Below are 15,860 nucleotides of genomic sequence, written 5' to 3'. Positions count from 1 at the left end.
AAAGAAAACCGAGCGGAACTTAATAGTCTATATTTTTCAGTTTGGAATATTCATCTTGACAGAGTAATGGGAAATTTGTAACCTTTGAGTTCCTGTAATCTGAACTTTCTTTTAGCATGACTCAGGAACTTCATATTGTGACCTGATAATTGGCTTCAAAGATTGTTTTTTACATTCTAGCTATAGGCTTTCTTGGATTGAAAGTTGTGTATGGGTTATTTTGGATTGTAAGTTGTCTATGGGTTTGTTTCTCTAATTGAAGTGTTTTGTTATTTTGGATTATGAGGTTAAAAGTGTTCCTAGAATATATTATAGGCTGTAAATAATCTCTTGCATTTAAGGGAGGTTTAAAACTCCCGTTAAAAAAGCTTGCGGATAAGGGAGGTTTAAAACCGCCACTAAAAACCGCCGCTAAATTCATATACAGGTACCAGGGTTTGCTGAAAAACGCTGCTAATGATTTGTGGGGAGTGTAACTTCGGGATTTTTCAAAACCCCGCTAAGTAACTCGCGGGGGTTGAAAACCCCCACTAAATGCAAAAAAAAAACCCCACTAAATAACATTTTTTTTGTAGTGCTTGTACACCCCTATAGTCAGCATATTCTTAATGAAAGGAACATGCTTAGCATATTCTTTCATAGCTGCCTCATCTTCTACTGAGAGGTTCACTAAATTTTGAGAAACTAGAACCAAATAAAATCATTAAAAATACACAATTACATAAGCATAATCAAACATGCACAATCAAATTATTACAATAATTAACTTTTTTTTGTTGCTATAATTACAGTTTTGCTCATCCTCCACCACTTCTATTCTCCCTTTGAGGGAGTACTAATTCATTCCTAGCTTTGAACATGGACACTGGAAATGACATGGACAAACCAACCACCGACTTGAAAGTAATTACATGTCCCTCTGGAGGACCTTTGACAAGAATCTCATTCAAGGTGAACCACACTAAAACTTCCTTAGCCTTCACCCCAGTGAGATTCTTGATCTTGTTTGGCTCAACATGTGCGGTGACCACTGTGTCATAGCACACAAGTATGTCGTTGTCAAACCTGTGCTCGATCCTTCTTCTTCTTGAGCTTGAGCCAAACAAAGCCTTGTTCCTTCACGTACCCGCATTCCTGAATGTCTTGTATGGTCAATAATCCATCAGGGAGGCCTAGCTCTGCCAGCAACAAAGATAATTTCTCCCTGCCATGCTTGGTCACCGTGATACACATCTGCTTTGGCCTTTAGCTCCTCACCCACCACAAACATTGTTTGTGTTTTATGTAGCAAGCAAATTCAATGTGCTGAGGTTGGCGCTTGCCTTTAAATATGATTGTGTAAACCAATAGCATTTTATAGTAATTTTTAAATTCCAATTACTATAATTTATTTCAAAAGCATATATCATAAAGTAATTCCTAAATTTAATAATTCAATTATAAATACTATTACATATTATATCAAAATCAATAGGATAAAAATCATTTACATTTATAAGTCTCGAGAAAGGTGAAAAACACCAATTCGATTACCCCCTCTTCAAATGTAAACAAAACAAACCCCTTTATCCACAACTGCAGCATCTTCATCGGAAATCAGCAATTGCATCCGATTTCGCACCATGCGCACCCTAGCAGCTCACCTCTCTAACGTAAATCTCTCTTTATTCATTAACAACTCCATTTCAATTTTCGACTTCAATTTTCTTCCAATCTACCGTTTTTGCAGTATTTATTCAGAACAAGAAATGGGGTCAAGATTCAATCTCGTAAATTTTCATCACCTAGTGTCAAAGGTATCTCGCGTTTTTTTATATTTAATCACTGTGTCAAATTCTGAAACTGTCAAAATTTAAATACAAAGATTCTGTGAATTATGTGTGAATGAACTGCAATTTTGTTGGTTGATCAGATCAGCTTACTGCTGAGGAAGAATTAGAAGCTCAGGAAAAAGCTGGCTGGCTATTGAAAACCATATTTTTCGTCACCGCAGGCGTTGCTGGATACCATTTCTTTCCTTACATGGGTATTCATAATCCATCTAATTTTCAGCTTATGCAGGCATTTGCTTACTGTTTCTGGTTCAAGGCTGAATGTGTTGTTCAAATGAAAATTTTCAGGAGATAATTTGATGCAGCAGTCTGTGGCGCTTTTGCGTGTCAAGGATCCCTTGTTTAAAAGGATGGGAGCTTCTAGATTGGCCCGTTTTGCAGCAGATGGTAATTTGCACTATCTATTGAATTTGAAGTCTGTTTAACAATCTGTGACCTAGGAACATATATTGGAGCACTTTGTGCTGTGTTTGTCATTTGAATATTAGTTTGTTTGTTCTACGTAACAGTTTCGTGCTCTTGCTACGAGTATAATTTCAGTATCCTTGTGCTTGACATTAGTGATATATAGTGAATACTGAATAGTGCGTGTTTAGTACATGGTGGAACACCACAGTGAAGCCAAAATCACGGTGGACAGAAGCCATTTACCGTAGCTTTTGCGAGAGTCCTCCTTGATTTTGGCCTCACCATCTTTTTCCATTGTGTATTCAGACATGCACTTTATCTCAGCCTTTCTTGAGATGACAGATTTCTGGTTAAAGGGATAAGTTGATGGGAGATTTTAAACTTAGATAAGAGTTATAGAATGAGACTTTGTGCTTGATCTGATCATGAAATAGTTACTGAGATTTTAGATGTAGTTCTAAAAGTCTTACCATGTTCTAAAGTGTCATTTTTTGATTAATTTCACTTTTATCCCTCTATTTGGGATAGTGTGTGATTTTGATCTTCTAAGTTTTTTTGTGCCAATCAAAACCGTCTATCTTTAAAGTTCAACGATTCTGATTCTGGTGTCAATTTCTTCTACCTAAAGTTCTCAAACTCTCATTTTCCATCCAAATAGGTCTGAGATATTTGGGATGTGAAATAATTTTAGAACTGTAGAATTTAGAAATTCAGTTAAGTTTTTATCAAATATGAAATTTGGAATGATTAAGAGGATGCGAAATTAAGGTTTTACAGCGTAGAAAAATCAATTTTTTTTGGTGAATGTGATATTTTTTTTGGTAAGTTTTAAGCTGAAGGAGGTCTGATCCATTCAAATTTGACCTTTTGATCATTTTTAGAAGAAAATGAGAGTTTGAGAGTTTTTAGTAGAAGGATAGTGATGGAGAGATTGGATTGTTTTGTAACAATTAAAAAATTGAGGTCTTAAATTCGTTCAAGAATAATATTCGGGACCAAAATCCCAAGTTAGTTATAGTAAAGACTAGAGGGACTGGAAAAGCAATTATGCCTAATATTTGTCATGACTTAGCACAAATGTTTCAATGATTTAAACTGTGTTCTATTCCATAACTGACATATTGCCTTGATGTGACTTAGGTAGTTTGCACATTAAGTAGCTACTTATTGACTGATTACCTTCTGTATGCTCAGAATGTTTTATAATTAAATAATTATCTATCTATAGTTTTTCAATGTACCAATGGATATTGGATATGTATCTCATGGAAATGGTTAACAAAATTGTTCACCTTCCTTTTGCTCGTAAGATGAAAGAAGGATGAAGATAGTCGAGATGGGTGGAGTTCAAGAGCTCTTAAATGTGTTAAGCACGGCTAAAGATGACCGAACACGGAAAGAAGCGTTAAATGCTCTTGCTGCACTCTCACAGTCAGGTAGCACTTTAACGTTTAATCTTTAAATATTACATTTTGGTGTTCTTTTATGCATAAAAACTCATTTTATTTTCTAATCAGACTTTTTGTTTTAATATGCTTACTAACATGCTCTTGGAGAGCTAGATTATTGAGACCAATAGTAACTTTGTGGTCCTAAAGACTTCATTTGTATGATATTCTAGCTGGAAGTTGACAATAGGAGCAAAGCGTGCTTAGAAAACTATTACATGTTTCATGTATGTGCCATCTTTAAATTCTTATTCAGTTCATAAGGGCTTGTAAAGATGAAAATGAACATAACTTGTTTGGACATTGATTTTTGGACATTATATGCATGAGAGCTCAGGTGTATTTATATGACAATAACACCTGTATATTATCAGGTCAATATATTTGAATATTAAAAATCCAGTTCAAAAAATATTCTGAGGTTGAATGATATGAAACAGTACAACCAAAGTGCTGCTGTGTCTTCTTTTCTGTTTTCTATTAATCGAGACAAAATACTTCATTCCTACAGATGAAGTTCTTGCATCCTTGCATCGTGCTGGGGCCATTTCAATTATCAAGTCTGCACCAAATTCACTTGAAGATGCAGATATTGAGAGATTCAAGTTGAGCTTGATGAAAAGATTCCAAGACCTGAAGTATGATGTGTCATCATAGCTTTACCTTGAGGTGCTTGCCTTTTTTTTTTCCCGATTAGCTTGGATTATGAAAAGTCATGTTAGACATTTTTGAGGAAGAGTGGAGAAATTACAGTGTATCTTTTGATTAAATCTAATAGAATTTTATATTATAGCTCAATTATGGTTTTGGTTTTTTTGACTTATCATGTGCAAGTTGGTGCTCAATACTCATAGTTATTCCAGCCTTGTGTAATGGCCAATTCTTTGTTACTAAGGCTTCTTTCTCGTAGGAAAATAAATTCTTTTACGATCATCCCTTTTGTAGAGACTAAGGTATTGCACATTTAATAATCATGGGCATTTTGAGCTGCGTTGTTCATGTTTTTCTCTCAACTCTACAATGAGGTATCAAGGAAGAACCCCATGATTCTAGTTGAGATTTCTGATATATCAGAGTCCAAATCTAGCTTAATCTGTGTTGATAGTTTAAGGGGGTGTCTCTGAATTTTCACTCAGCTTTTTGAATGATAGTTTAAGGGGGTTTCCTACCAATGATTTTGGTCTGACTCGTTTGTGCGCTCGTGAAAATTTCATTTGCAGTTCTGCAATGCACTGCTTTTATTTATATGTTCTTATCTCTGGAGGAAACTCCCCACCTAAGAAATTGAAGCCATCTGCCAGCGTCGGATGATGAGATAATCAAGGTCATGTTGGCCTATAGAATGTGGAAGATGTAATTTTATATACCTTTCTGTGAATTTAAATAAGGTTGTAAGTTAATTTGCAATTGGCCATGCCACTTTGGTGAATGTAGGTCATCAAAGTGGTGCCAATGTGATTTTCGCATTAGATTATTCCTAGGCATTTATTGGATTTAATACTTGCAATGTGAAATTTGATGGGAAAGTTCATTTGCTTGTTACAGCTACATAGTTTCGATACTACTGCTGACTGCAGGCACATGTATTTGAGGGTAGTATTTCGTACCAAAATCACATGGGTTGTGACATTCATTGACTATTTAAGTTCCAAATTTGAGTTTTTGTTTTTATTTTTTATCTTTTTATGTAGAACACATTTTCCCTGTAATTATATATGCTAACTAGTCAGTATTTTGCTACCGGGATTGTTTAGGGTTAAACTATGGGGAGGGGAAGCTCTCAAGTATTTTTAATCACAAGATCATTAAGGTTAATACTTTCATTAATCAGATGCCATACCAGGAAAAGTAATTGAGGAGCCGGCTTCATAAAGAGAACTTGCCTTCATGAAATCTATGCATCTCCAAAGAATTCTCAATTGTTTATAAGAAGGTTAATTATTTCTCTTTTTCTCCTTTTCAACTCTATCTTGTATTACTTTCAAAAAAAAAAAATTCTATCTTGTATCAACAAAATATTATTCATTGGGTGCTAAAAAAATTAAAATTCATTATTTTTTGAATGAATTAAAATCTATATCTATATAATATACTAAAGGAAGGTTTTTTTCTAGAAGGTTTTGCCACGTGTCACCCCCACATCATCCCAATAAAAAATATACAAATTTTGTTTTTCAATATTAAATCTACATGTTTTTCAATATTAAATCTGCATTAAGAAAACAAATATTTTAACTTTTTAAAAGGAAGTCTGATCACATATGGTTTATATGTTTTCCATTACGTTCAAATTTTTTAAAGCAAAAACAAATCTAATTTTATATTAAAAAAAACTGAACAAATAAATAAAGATTGTTTAAAGAAAAAGACATCCACGTTCAAATTTTTAAAAGCAAATCTGATCACATATGGTTTTGGTCCGTTATTATGTTCAAATTTATAAAAGCAAAAACAAATCTAATTTTATATTAAAAAAACTGAACAAAGTTTTAAAAAAAAAAGACATCCACGTTCAATTTTTGTAATGGACAAACAAATCTAATATATTACATTTGTTTTTAAAAAGATTGTTATTAACTCTACATATCAATCACTATTATTTATACTGCGTTTCTCAGACTAAAATATCATATTTCCCATTCACATTGTTAGAGATTCCATAGCTTCACCGTTTTCTACAACCTTCACCGTTTTTGACTGTGAGGCTAGCAATTTTTTGAAAAAAAGCGCAGTGGAACTTCACAATTCATATGCTAAAAGGGTAATCTCATTGAAATTACTTCTTTAACTTTTGCTATTACATAAATTTACCAACTTCTTTGCTCATCAGGCTAATATTGACGAGATGTATCCTCAAGAACTTGATTTGTTCAAAGAAAAGGCTACTTGATAATTTCTCCAACTTGAACACCAATTACTCAAACATGGACGCCAGACAAGCTAGATGGAACAGACAATTAATATTGAGAAATAAAAGAAAAAGACAGCATCCCATCAACCATCCAAACATAATTGTTCCAGGTATGAATTTTTATCATTGTTTGTAAGTATAAATTTTATAATCTTTACTTTTAATCTAAAGAACTATGACACCAACACCAACAAATCCTATATAGAGAACCATTATAACCTAACTATTAGTATGTGATAATACTATATTGAAGTCCAAAAGGAAATATAAAGAAAAATAGTCAAACATGAAAACAATACTATATAATCTACTTTACTTTTTCTTATAGAAAAACCGTCAACTACCTCATGAAATTCTTACTCATTCACCCTTATGCCATGCAAAATTAAGATGCAGGTTATCAAACAACTGTTTCTGAAAAGCCTAATGTTCCACACGAAAGCTGCAGTCATAGCAAAACTACAGTGACCAATGGTAATTACTTGCATTCAAACTTCATTCACAAAATTACTACATGAATATAATGTCACTCAAAATAACAATTACTAACTTTAGCCAGCAAATTCCAGCAGGAAAAGTAAACAATGACAATGCGAGATCATCATTCAGTGAAGATGTGTCCCCTATTGAAAGTCAGAGAAGGGAGAAGACAACACTAATGTAACCTTATATTACAACAATTACCATTTATTTCTTAAACAACTTTCAACAAAAAACCTTAGATCATGACTTTGTGAGATTTTATTATTCCAGAGAACCACTGACAGCAGGCAAGCAGATTGTTAAAAAAAAAGAATTAGCGAATCTGTCACAAACAATTTAGGAGTATCATTTCGTCCTCCAAATATGCTTGATAAGGGTTCTAACAACATTTATATAGAGCCAACCATATCTCCTCAGCAGCAAGACATCAATAGATGGTAAGTAGTTATGCTTTACAATTCAAAAAATTGTCATTCATTATAGAACAAAATATGTAAGTATTGGAAAGGGTGCCAGATAATGTATTACCTGTGCCAAAGCAGTGACGCAACAACTATGGACAGAGGTGTCATTCCTGCAACAACTTTATCTGGAACAATTTCGTACAATTCGACATCACCAAACATTGCTTCAACAAGTCAAGTTGATAGACGACCTGTGAACAACAATGCAAATGACATTGACCCTCCAGCAGAACATGAAGGTATTGTGTCAAACTATTCATAAGCATAAACTTGATTACCATCATTGACACCAATATTTAACTATAATTGAGTTTGGACCTTAAACTACCACATTCACATTCCAGATCCCGTTGGTTTCGATGACATAAATTTGAATGAACCTGCTGACGATGATCCATTAATTGACAATGAAGATTTGGAAGGTAATAAATTGTTCCATGTGAGGGAATTAACTATTCTATGCACACATATAATTCTTTGTTATGGAAATGACAGCTGCTGTGAGAAAAAAAATCATATTCTTCTATTGATTAAAATTTGCAGATGTTAACTCAGATGAATTAATGAACGACGTTGCTGCAGCTGGTCATGCAACAGGTATTTACTGTGATTGTATCACAGTTTGATAATCAATATAGCTTTCTTAATCATTAATAACATGACAGCTTTTTAACATTTTTTTTTTTTATTTTCTACCTAAGCCATGTGGGACATGGGAGATCCTACTAACGAGTGTGAGCATTGCGGAGCCATGTTCTGGTATGATGAAAGAAAGAGAAGGAAAGTACCTACAAGAACACCAAAATTTCCTCTATGCTGTTTGCATGGGAAGGTTCAACTACCATTGCTCAAAGCTGCACCTAAAATTCTCCAAGACTTGCACGCAAATGAAACTGATAAAAGCCGACATTTCTTAAAGAACATAAGGATGTTCAATGGAATGTTTGCATTCACGTCTATGGCTGGAAAGGTGGACAAAAACATAAACAATGGACGTGGTCCTCCAATCTTCTTGCTCGGAGGACAAAATTACCATTCTATTGGTAGTCTCATACCTCCAGTTGGTCAAAGTCCCAAATTTGCCCAGCTTTATATTTTTGACACTGAAAATGAGGTTGCTAATAGGATACAAGCTCTCAGGTATACATAACGTTATGAATTTACAATCTTCTTATATAGTATTTTTAATACACAAGTATCCTCTGAACACCTTATGTTAACCGATTACTTTTTAATTTGAAGGCCAAGCGGTGATGCTCATAAGTTGGATGAGCTAATTGTCAGAGACTTAAAAAACATGCTAGATGCAGAGAACCCTTTGGTTAAGTCATACAGATATGGTAGGGAACGATACAGATGTGGTGATTTTTCTAATGTCAAGCTAAGGTTAATTCGGCGGAGGGACAAAGATGGGAGAACTTATAACCTTCCCACAGCATCTGAAGTTGCTGCGTTGGTGGTGGGTGACATAGATGCTACTGTTAAGAGAGAGATCATTGTTGAAACACAATCCAGGTTGATCAAGCATATTGACCCTACATATCCGTCATTTCTTGCACTTCAATATCCACTATTGTTTCCATACAGGGAGGATGTGTAAGACCTGGATTTTCAGAACAAGCTAATTTTCGACTCACGCGTAGAATCAGTGTAAGCGTGACAAGAGTTTGATATTTGAGAAAGATTAATGAAGAAGAAAGTTCAGGAATTGCTCGAGGAATGTTGCTTTGTTGCTTTCGGAGCTAGTGCGAGTCGTCTGCACACTTGCCTTATGGCGAGCGCGTCCAGAATAGGCTAATTTCGTTTTAGAGCAACGTTTTAAGTGAGATTTCGAATCCTTGGAAAATTTAAAGATTCTCTTTATTTTTCCTTCGACCAGCGTTTCATTTCGGAACCCTGGACTGTACGCACGATAGTATTCACTTTTCGGAAGTTCGACGACGCTAATTTCTTTGCTTCGAAACCCTAAATTCAAGCGTGGGATGAAGACTTTTTCCATTCGGGACTTCTAACGAAGTTTCCGTCCGCGCTGCCAGATTTGTTTCGACATTTCCAATCTTTCTCCAGTACGAAGTTTTGTCGTTTGAGCATCACAACAAAAAGTAGTTTTTCGGGTCAGATTAACTTACACCGCTTTTGGGATTTTGGATATCGTTTTTCCCAAAAGTTAGAGATTTGTTTTGAGTTCTGGAAATCTGTCGCCAGAATCTCTCTTAGAATTCCTCAGTGAACGTGCTGCAAAAATCGGAATCGCGAAATTTTCATTTTCCCGCGATTTCACCCGCCTATAAATAGCGCGAAAAAGCAAAAATCTCCTCATTTCTTTCCTCAAGGGCCGCGAGTTTGAGAGAGCAAGGGAGAAGAGGATTTTTCGCGAAAACTTGACCAATCTTCGCGCAGTTCGTCTCTACTTCTAGGTATCGAGGTAACTAGCATGATTCCTACCTCTGATTATTGTTTCTGTTGCGTTTCTGAAGTCGTTTCTATGCTCACAGTTTTGAGCTTTTTGTAAAACTGTCCGATTTCTTCGATTTCTTGGTTGGGTTATGTTCTCTAGGTTCCCAAGAGCCTAAAACCTCTGTCAGTAAACGCTGATTGTGATTCAGTTGATCAAGATCTGAAAAACTGTTTCAAAACCTTTTTGTCTCACATTTCGAAACTTTATTGTCAAAAAGCTGTAATCTGACTTCGTGCCTGTAGGATTTTTTGTCACGGATGTCATGAGGATCAATGCTGTCAAATTTGTTTTCAGAACTGATAACTTTGAAGTTTTGAGCCTTTATTTTGGACCAAAATGCCCCTGGATAGCCGTATTTCGACCCGATTGTCCGAAAATGGTTCTGACAGTTTCTTTACCTTAGTTTTACCCTAAAACTATCTTGTGAATTGATTTGATCGAAGAAAAAGAGCCGGTCCTTTGAGGCCGTGGGTTATTTCCTTGAGGGGGAGTTTTTTCGTTTTCGAAAACTTGTCTTTTCGTACCCGGATGTCGTATTCTGAAGCTTTAATGCTTTGTCTATCGTTTATGTATTGTATTGCGATCGAACTAATCGATTTTGTGTGGATTCTGCTTTGTTTTTCCTCCGAGGTTCAGTTGAAGGAACTTTGGAAGTTTCAAGGCATTCCTGTGAAGGAGATTTGATTTGCGAAGCTGGATCAGCTCGAGGTTAGGGCAACTTACACATATTAGCTATGATTGCATGATAGGCGTCGATAAATTCGACTTATACTTTATCTGATGTTGTTTATGATGATGATTTATTGTTATGATTGTTTTCATAACTTATGATATTGATGATGTGTTGAATTGAGCGTTTTGACGCAACTTCGGAGTGGAGATTCATTGATCTAGTGATCTTTGATATTTCGGGTTGGATGAACAACCCTGGGCAAGTCCAAACGTGGGGTTTGAGACTTAGCCATTCATTGGTATTTGTTCGTATTCTTAGACTTTCCCCGGGAAACTTCTTTTGGGTGGTTGGTTTTCGGAAAACCTAGAATGATTAGAATTTCGAAAATTAGAGACTTTGGGAGACTTAGACTTTGAGAAATAAACTCATAACCTGACTAATTCAATTCGAAACGTTTTTACTAAAAGAATAATCATAGGAGAACTAAAGGGGAAAATATTTATGAAAGACGGGGAAAAGTCGACCTTGTTGTGGGTTTGGAGAGTTTTGGAATTGGGAAAGCCACTAAGGTGAGCTATGGTGATGATTGAAAGTCACCGTGTACTCTAGTACTCTTGGGAGTGTTGTGGAGCCGTGTTGTATTGACCGACACCTAGTGCTCTTGTAGTTTGGGCTGTGTTGTATTGACCGACACTAGACCCTTGTGTATTCTTGTTGGTGGAGTCGTGTTGTATTGACCGACACTTACTCCGAGTTGTGTTGTATTGACCGACACTAACTCATGGGTTTGTTGAGATTGGGTTGTGAGCTAGACACTTTCGTGGTAAGGGCGATTCGTTGTTTGGCTAACCATATTGCATCAATCGGGTGAATAACGGGAATGGTTCACCTGTGCATATCATGGTGAATAACGGGAATGGTTCACCTTGCATAAATGATGAATAACGGGAATGGTTCATCATATGGTGAATAACGGGAATGGTTCACCAAGGATGAATAACGGGAATTGTTCATCCAGGATGAATAACGGGAATGGTTCATCCATAGTGAAGAACGGGAATGCTTCACTTGTGGCGAACGGGAACGCGTCACAAATCCGGATTCATGATTGCATATCACGCATACATTCATTCTGACTTGAACTGTGTGCTGTTTGGTTATTGAAGCAATGTTAGAGCCATAACATGCTAGGATTGTTTATATATATATATATATATATATATATATATATATATATATATCAACATATATCTATACCCCCTATCACATGTTGAGTGTATATCTACGTATTTCTGTGAGTTGACCCTAGCGCCTTGGCTTTGGTTGTATGTTTGTGCTTGGGCGGTCGGCCTGCTGCCAGATGTCGACGGTGGACTGGGTTTCGATGGTCTCTTCCTCGGGGGGGATCAGGTTTGAGCTGGTTGATTGACATGCCCCACCGCTTGGGTGATCTATCTTGTGGGTCATCGGGCGACGTACCGGGGAAGGGTCATGGAGGACCGGACTGACGGGCGTGGACGACTGACGAAGGGAGCTTTACGACGCATGGAGCTGAGCTTCAACTTGCCAACTTCAGTTCGCTGTGGACTTGGTACTGGGAGGGTAGGTTTAGGCAGGCGTCATGTTTTGTGTAGAGCTCTGATTCGTTTTTCTTTTGGGACAGGGTAGGTTCCCGACGCATGACTTTTTGTGTGGTTCTATTACTGAGGGATCACAGTGAGTCAGTCGGACCATAGGGGTCTCTGCTTAGGCCATTTTGAGGCCGACTTTCTACTAGTGGATTGTAATTACAACTTTCTCACTCACACTTCTGGTTCTGTATATATTTGCCTGCGGGCTTACTACTTTGGAGTCACTGCGAGTGCGCGTGACGAGAGAGTGCAACTGAGGCTGTACAAGTGTTTATATTATTTATCGGTTAGTTTAGTTGTTGGGTTTTGTCTTTATTTCTTTATCGCTTTTATTTGAAGGAATCAAACGAAAAAAATTACCTGTTTTCCGCGTAAAGTTTATTTTTGGTTACTAAAGTGACACCTGGAAATCGGGGTGTTACATTGTGGTATCAGAGCTTAGTCGAGTCTTTCGGGAGTCTTTGGGGAATAGGTCTTCTGTGCTAGGTTGTGTGACTCCGCAAAGAGTGAAAATTGATTGTCTGCAGAGCGATTTTCGCTCTAATTGTTTGCGTTACTACTTAATCGGATTGAGTGGTTTGTCTAGTGCTACCGTATGGTTAGTACTAATCGGACGTTTGATGAGACATAGGATGGTGGACCTTAACCGGATGGCGGAGGCAATACCATTATTGTAAGACCCAAGTTTTTAAGCTTATGCTAAGTGAATAAACTTCTTATTCACGAATAGGGTTGATGTGTCGTGAAGGGAAACCTGAACAAGAGTTTAGTAAATGAAATAAATGTATGAAGGAGAAAGTTCAGGAAAAGTCTGAGGTTCGTATTGAAGTCGATAAAAGTTATAGCACGATCGTTATACACCTAAACCTAGGTCAGAAACCCTAGTATATAGCTAGTTTTCACTTATAGGCACGATGGAAGTTAATTCCAAAAATCTTCAGAGAAATGTTAGAACTTCTCTTTTTCCATATCTCACAATCGTTTCGAGGCGAAACTCTAGGATCTACGAACGTCCGATTCCAATCATCGGAAGTTTGCCGAAACCGAAACCCTGGTATTTCAAAACCCTAGAATTTCTCGACAATGAAGACTTTTTCTATTCAGAGCTTCAAATGAATATTCCACACGCGTACACCCATTTCTCTTGATGATTTCAATCTTTCTTCAGAAGGAAGTTTTCTATTCCGACATACGATGCAAAAAGCAACTTATCGGGTAAAATAGTTTTATACCGATTATGCATTAGTTGCCAAAAATACAAGGAGACCTTATTTTAGTTTTGGAATTCTTTCGCCAAAACATATCTTAGAATTCACGGAGGATGACGCCGGAAAAATCAGATTCGCGAAACTTTCATTTTACCGCGTTTTGCCAACCTCTATATATAGCCAAGAAATGAGAAAAAAACAAATATCTTACCCATTTTCACCAAGGAGGCCGCGAGTTTGAGAGGAGAGGAGGAAGAAGAGTTTTTGTTCAATTCTTGCTTGATCGTCGATCAATCAGTTGCTACTTCAAGGCTTCGAGGTATAGTCGCTAATCCTTACCTCTGATCGCTTTTTCCATAGCTTTTCTGTAGACTTTTCTGAGCTGATAGTTTTGAGGTTTTTGCAAAACTATCCTAAATATTTCATTTCTGATTCTAAACCTCTTCCTTATGTGCCCAAGATCACTTCTGCCGGATTAGATTTTCCGTTATGCCGCCGGATTTCCGCCGGAATCAATTTTAGTCTTAAATACCCATTTTTGGAGTTTTTGGAGTAAAGCTTCAACCTTTAGGCTAAAAACTATCGCCTTAGCTTAGTGCTAGTAGGATTAGTTGTCATAAACGTCGTTAGTAACGTCCCTGTCAAATTTGGTTTTTGGGATTTCAGTTTTGAAATTTCTAAGTTAAAAATCATGACCAAAATACCCCTGCGACAGTTTTTGATCCGATAATTTTTCCGAGTTCAGAATACCCTTAGTTACGGCTAATGATAGCATAGGAACCAAGTTTGATCGAAGAAAAATCGAGTCCCCTAATTACCTAAAGTGGCCGAGCCTATAGGGGGAGGAGGAGGAAAATTTCCTTTTCCGAAAACTTGTCCTTTCGCGCTAGATTATCGTACCTCGGAGTATATACTACTTCGTGTAACCTTAGTGAGAATTGATTACTGAGTTTCTGTTAGACCTTGATGGAATTCTGTGGTTTTTACTCTAAAGGTTCTTTTGAAGAATTTCCTGAAGATCAAGGAGCTCATTGTGAAGGAACGTTTGAGGAGAACGCTGGAATAACTAGAGGTAAGGGCAACTTACCTTATTAGTTAATGCTTAGGGTCGATGCTTTCGACATTGATTTACTGTTTATGCACTTGTGTGTGGTTGATTGGAAAAATGTTTTCTGAGGCTTCGGCTGACAATGTAGATGATTCATCTACTGAATGTTTTTGGAGATTGACTTACATGCTATGTGCTATGTGGGTAATCTAGGATGTGTGGTGCATGCCTTATATGCTAAGTGCTATGTGGTTATTGCTTATTATGTTGATATATGACATGTTGATTGATGGTGCTGAGTTATTTATGCTTTAGCAATGAAATCTGAGTTTCTGAATAGTGAGAATAGCGGGCAGGTCATGCCGATTTTATTTTGAGAGTTCTGGGGAAAGTTTGATAGGACGAATGAGATTCGGGACTTGTTATGGTGTTTTATGGATCGAGACATTCTCTGGTGTCATTTGGGGATTAGGAGATCCCGAGAACTGATAGGATTTGCGATAAGACTAAAAGGATACTATTTTGTAAAGAAAACTCATAAGACATTAAACAACCTCTAAATCTTCACATAAGGATAATAAACTCGAGAGGAAGCTTCGGATGCAAATCTTAGTTTTGGAAAACGAGAAGTGTCGTCGGATCCAAGTGTCGATGGAGTTTGATAAGTTTTGAGTATGTTGATACTCTTGTGCTGTTGGAGCAGCTATGTGTTGTTGGGCTATCCGGGGGATAAGTCCGGAAAATTGATAGTTTCCGAGTATGTTGATACTCTTGCTCGTTGAGCAGTTTTGACCATCGGATGGAGATGAGTCGGATGATTTGGAGATCATCAGGAGATACAGTATATGCCTTCGGGTACAGTATATGCCTTCGGGTACAGTATATACCTTCGGGTACAATATATCTATATACCTTCGGGTACAGTATATCTATATACCTTCGGGTACAGTATATGCCTTCAGGTACAGTATATGCCTTCGGGTACAGTATATGCCTTCGGGTACAGTATATACCTTCGGGTACAGTATATCTATATACCTTCGGGTACAATATATGCCTTCGGGTACAGTATATGCCTTCGGGTACAGTATATCTATATATCTTCGGGTACAGTATATCTTTATGCCTTCGGGTACAGTTTATGCCTTCGGGTACAGTTTATGCCTTCGGGTAATTCGGACATCGACGGGGGATATGATCGACCGTGAGGTTAGGATCGACCTGTTGATTGTCGAGCATGGCGGAGGGAAAAGTCGACCCGCAGGGTTAGGACTGATCCGGCTATGTCAAGGTTGT

At 37.0% G+C, this 15,860-nt stretch overlaps 1 protein-coding gene and 1 pseudogene across 2 annotated transcripts; one reads left to right on the top strand and one right to left on the bottom strand.

The window, feature by feature from the left end:
* Positions 1-594: 594 nt before the first annotated feature.
* LOC130725958 (uncharacterized) lies at positions 595-1,327 on the bottom strand (annotated as a pseudogene).
* Positions 1,328-1,494: 167 nt separating this feature from the next.
* LOC130725950 (uncharacterized) lies at positions 1,495-5,359 on the top strand. Of its 2 annotated transcripts, XM_057577147.1 has the most exons (7): positions 1,495-1,652; positions 1,730-1,796; positions 1,913-2,026; positions 2,121-2,219; positions 3,551-3,676; positions 4,200-4,357; positions 4,909-5,359. In XM_057577147.1, the coding sequence occupies exons 1-6, from the start codon at positions 1,623-1,625 to the stop codon at positions 4,343-4,345; spliced, it is 582 nt and encodes a 193-aa protein (XP_057433130.1). In that variant the 5' UTR covers positions 1,495-1,622; the 3' UTR covers positions 4,346-4,357; positions 4,909-5,359. The 2 variants fall into 2 exon arrangements, with proteins under 2 accessions (XP_057433130.1, XP_057433129.1); XM_057577146.1 differs by lacking the exon at positions 4,909-5,359 and having other exon boundaries at positions 4,200-4,509.
* Positions 5,360-15,860: the final 10,501 nt, after the last annotated feature.

Source organism: Lotus japonicus, chromosome 6 (assembly GCF_012489685.1).
Source record: "Lotus japonicus ecotype B-129 chromosome 6, LjGifu_v1.2".
In the NCBI taxonomy this organism is placed as follows: Eukaryota; Viridiplantae; Streptophyta; class Magnoliopsida; order Fabales; family Fabaceae; genus Lotus; species Lotus japonicus.
The sequence above is the reverse complement of the archived record's forward strand: the minus strand, read 5'-3'. Positions and strand labels throughout refer to the sequence as shown.

Bases quoted from the DNA above. Each gene is read 5' to 3' on its own strand.
- LOC130725950 (XM_057577147.1), top strand. From the start codon at position 1,623: ATGCGCACCCTAGCAGCTCACCTCTCTAAC. The intron at 1,653-1,729 runs GTAAATCTCTCT...CCGTTTTTGCAG, and splicing joins TAGCAGCTCACCTCTCTAAC to TATTTATTCAGAACAAGAAA. The intron at 2,027-2,120 runs GTATTCATAATC...GAAAATTTTCAG, and splicing joins CCATTTCTTTCCTTACATGG to GAGATAATTTGATGCAGCAG.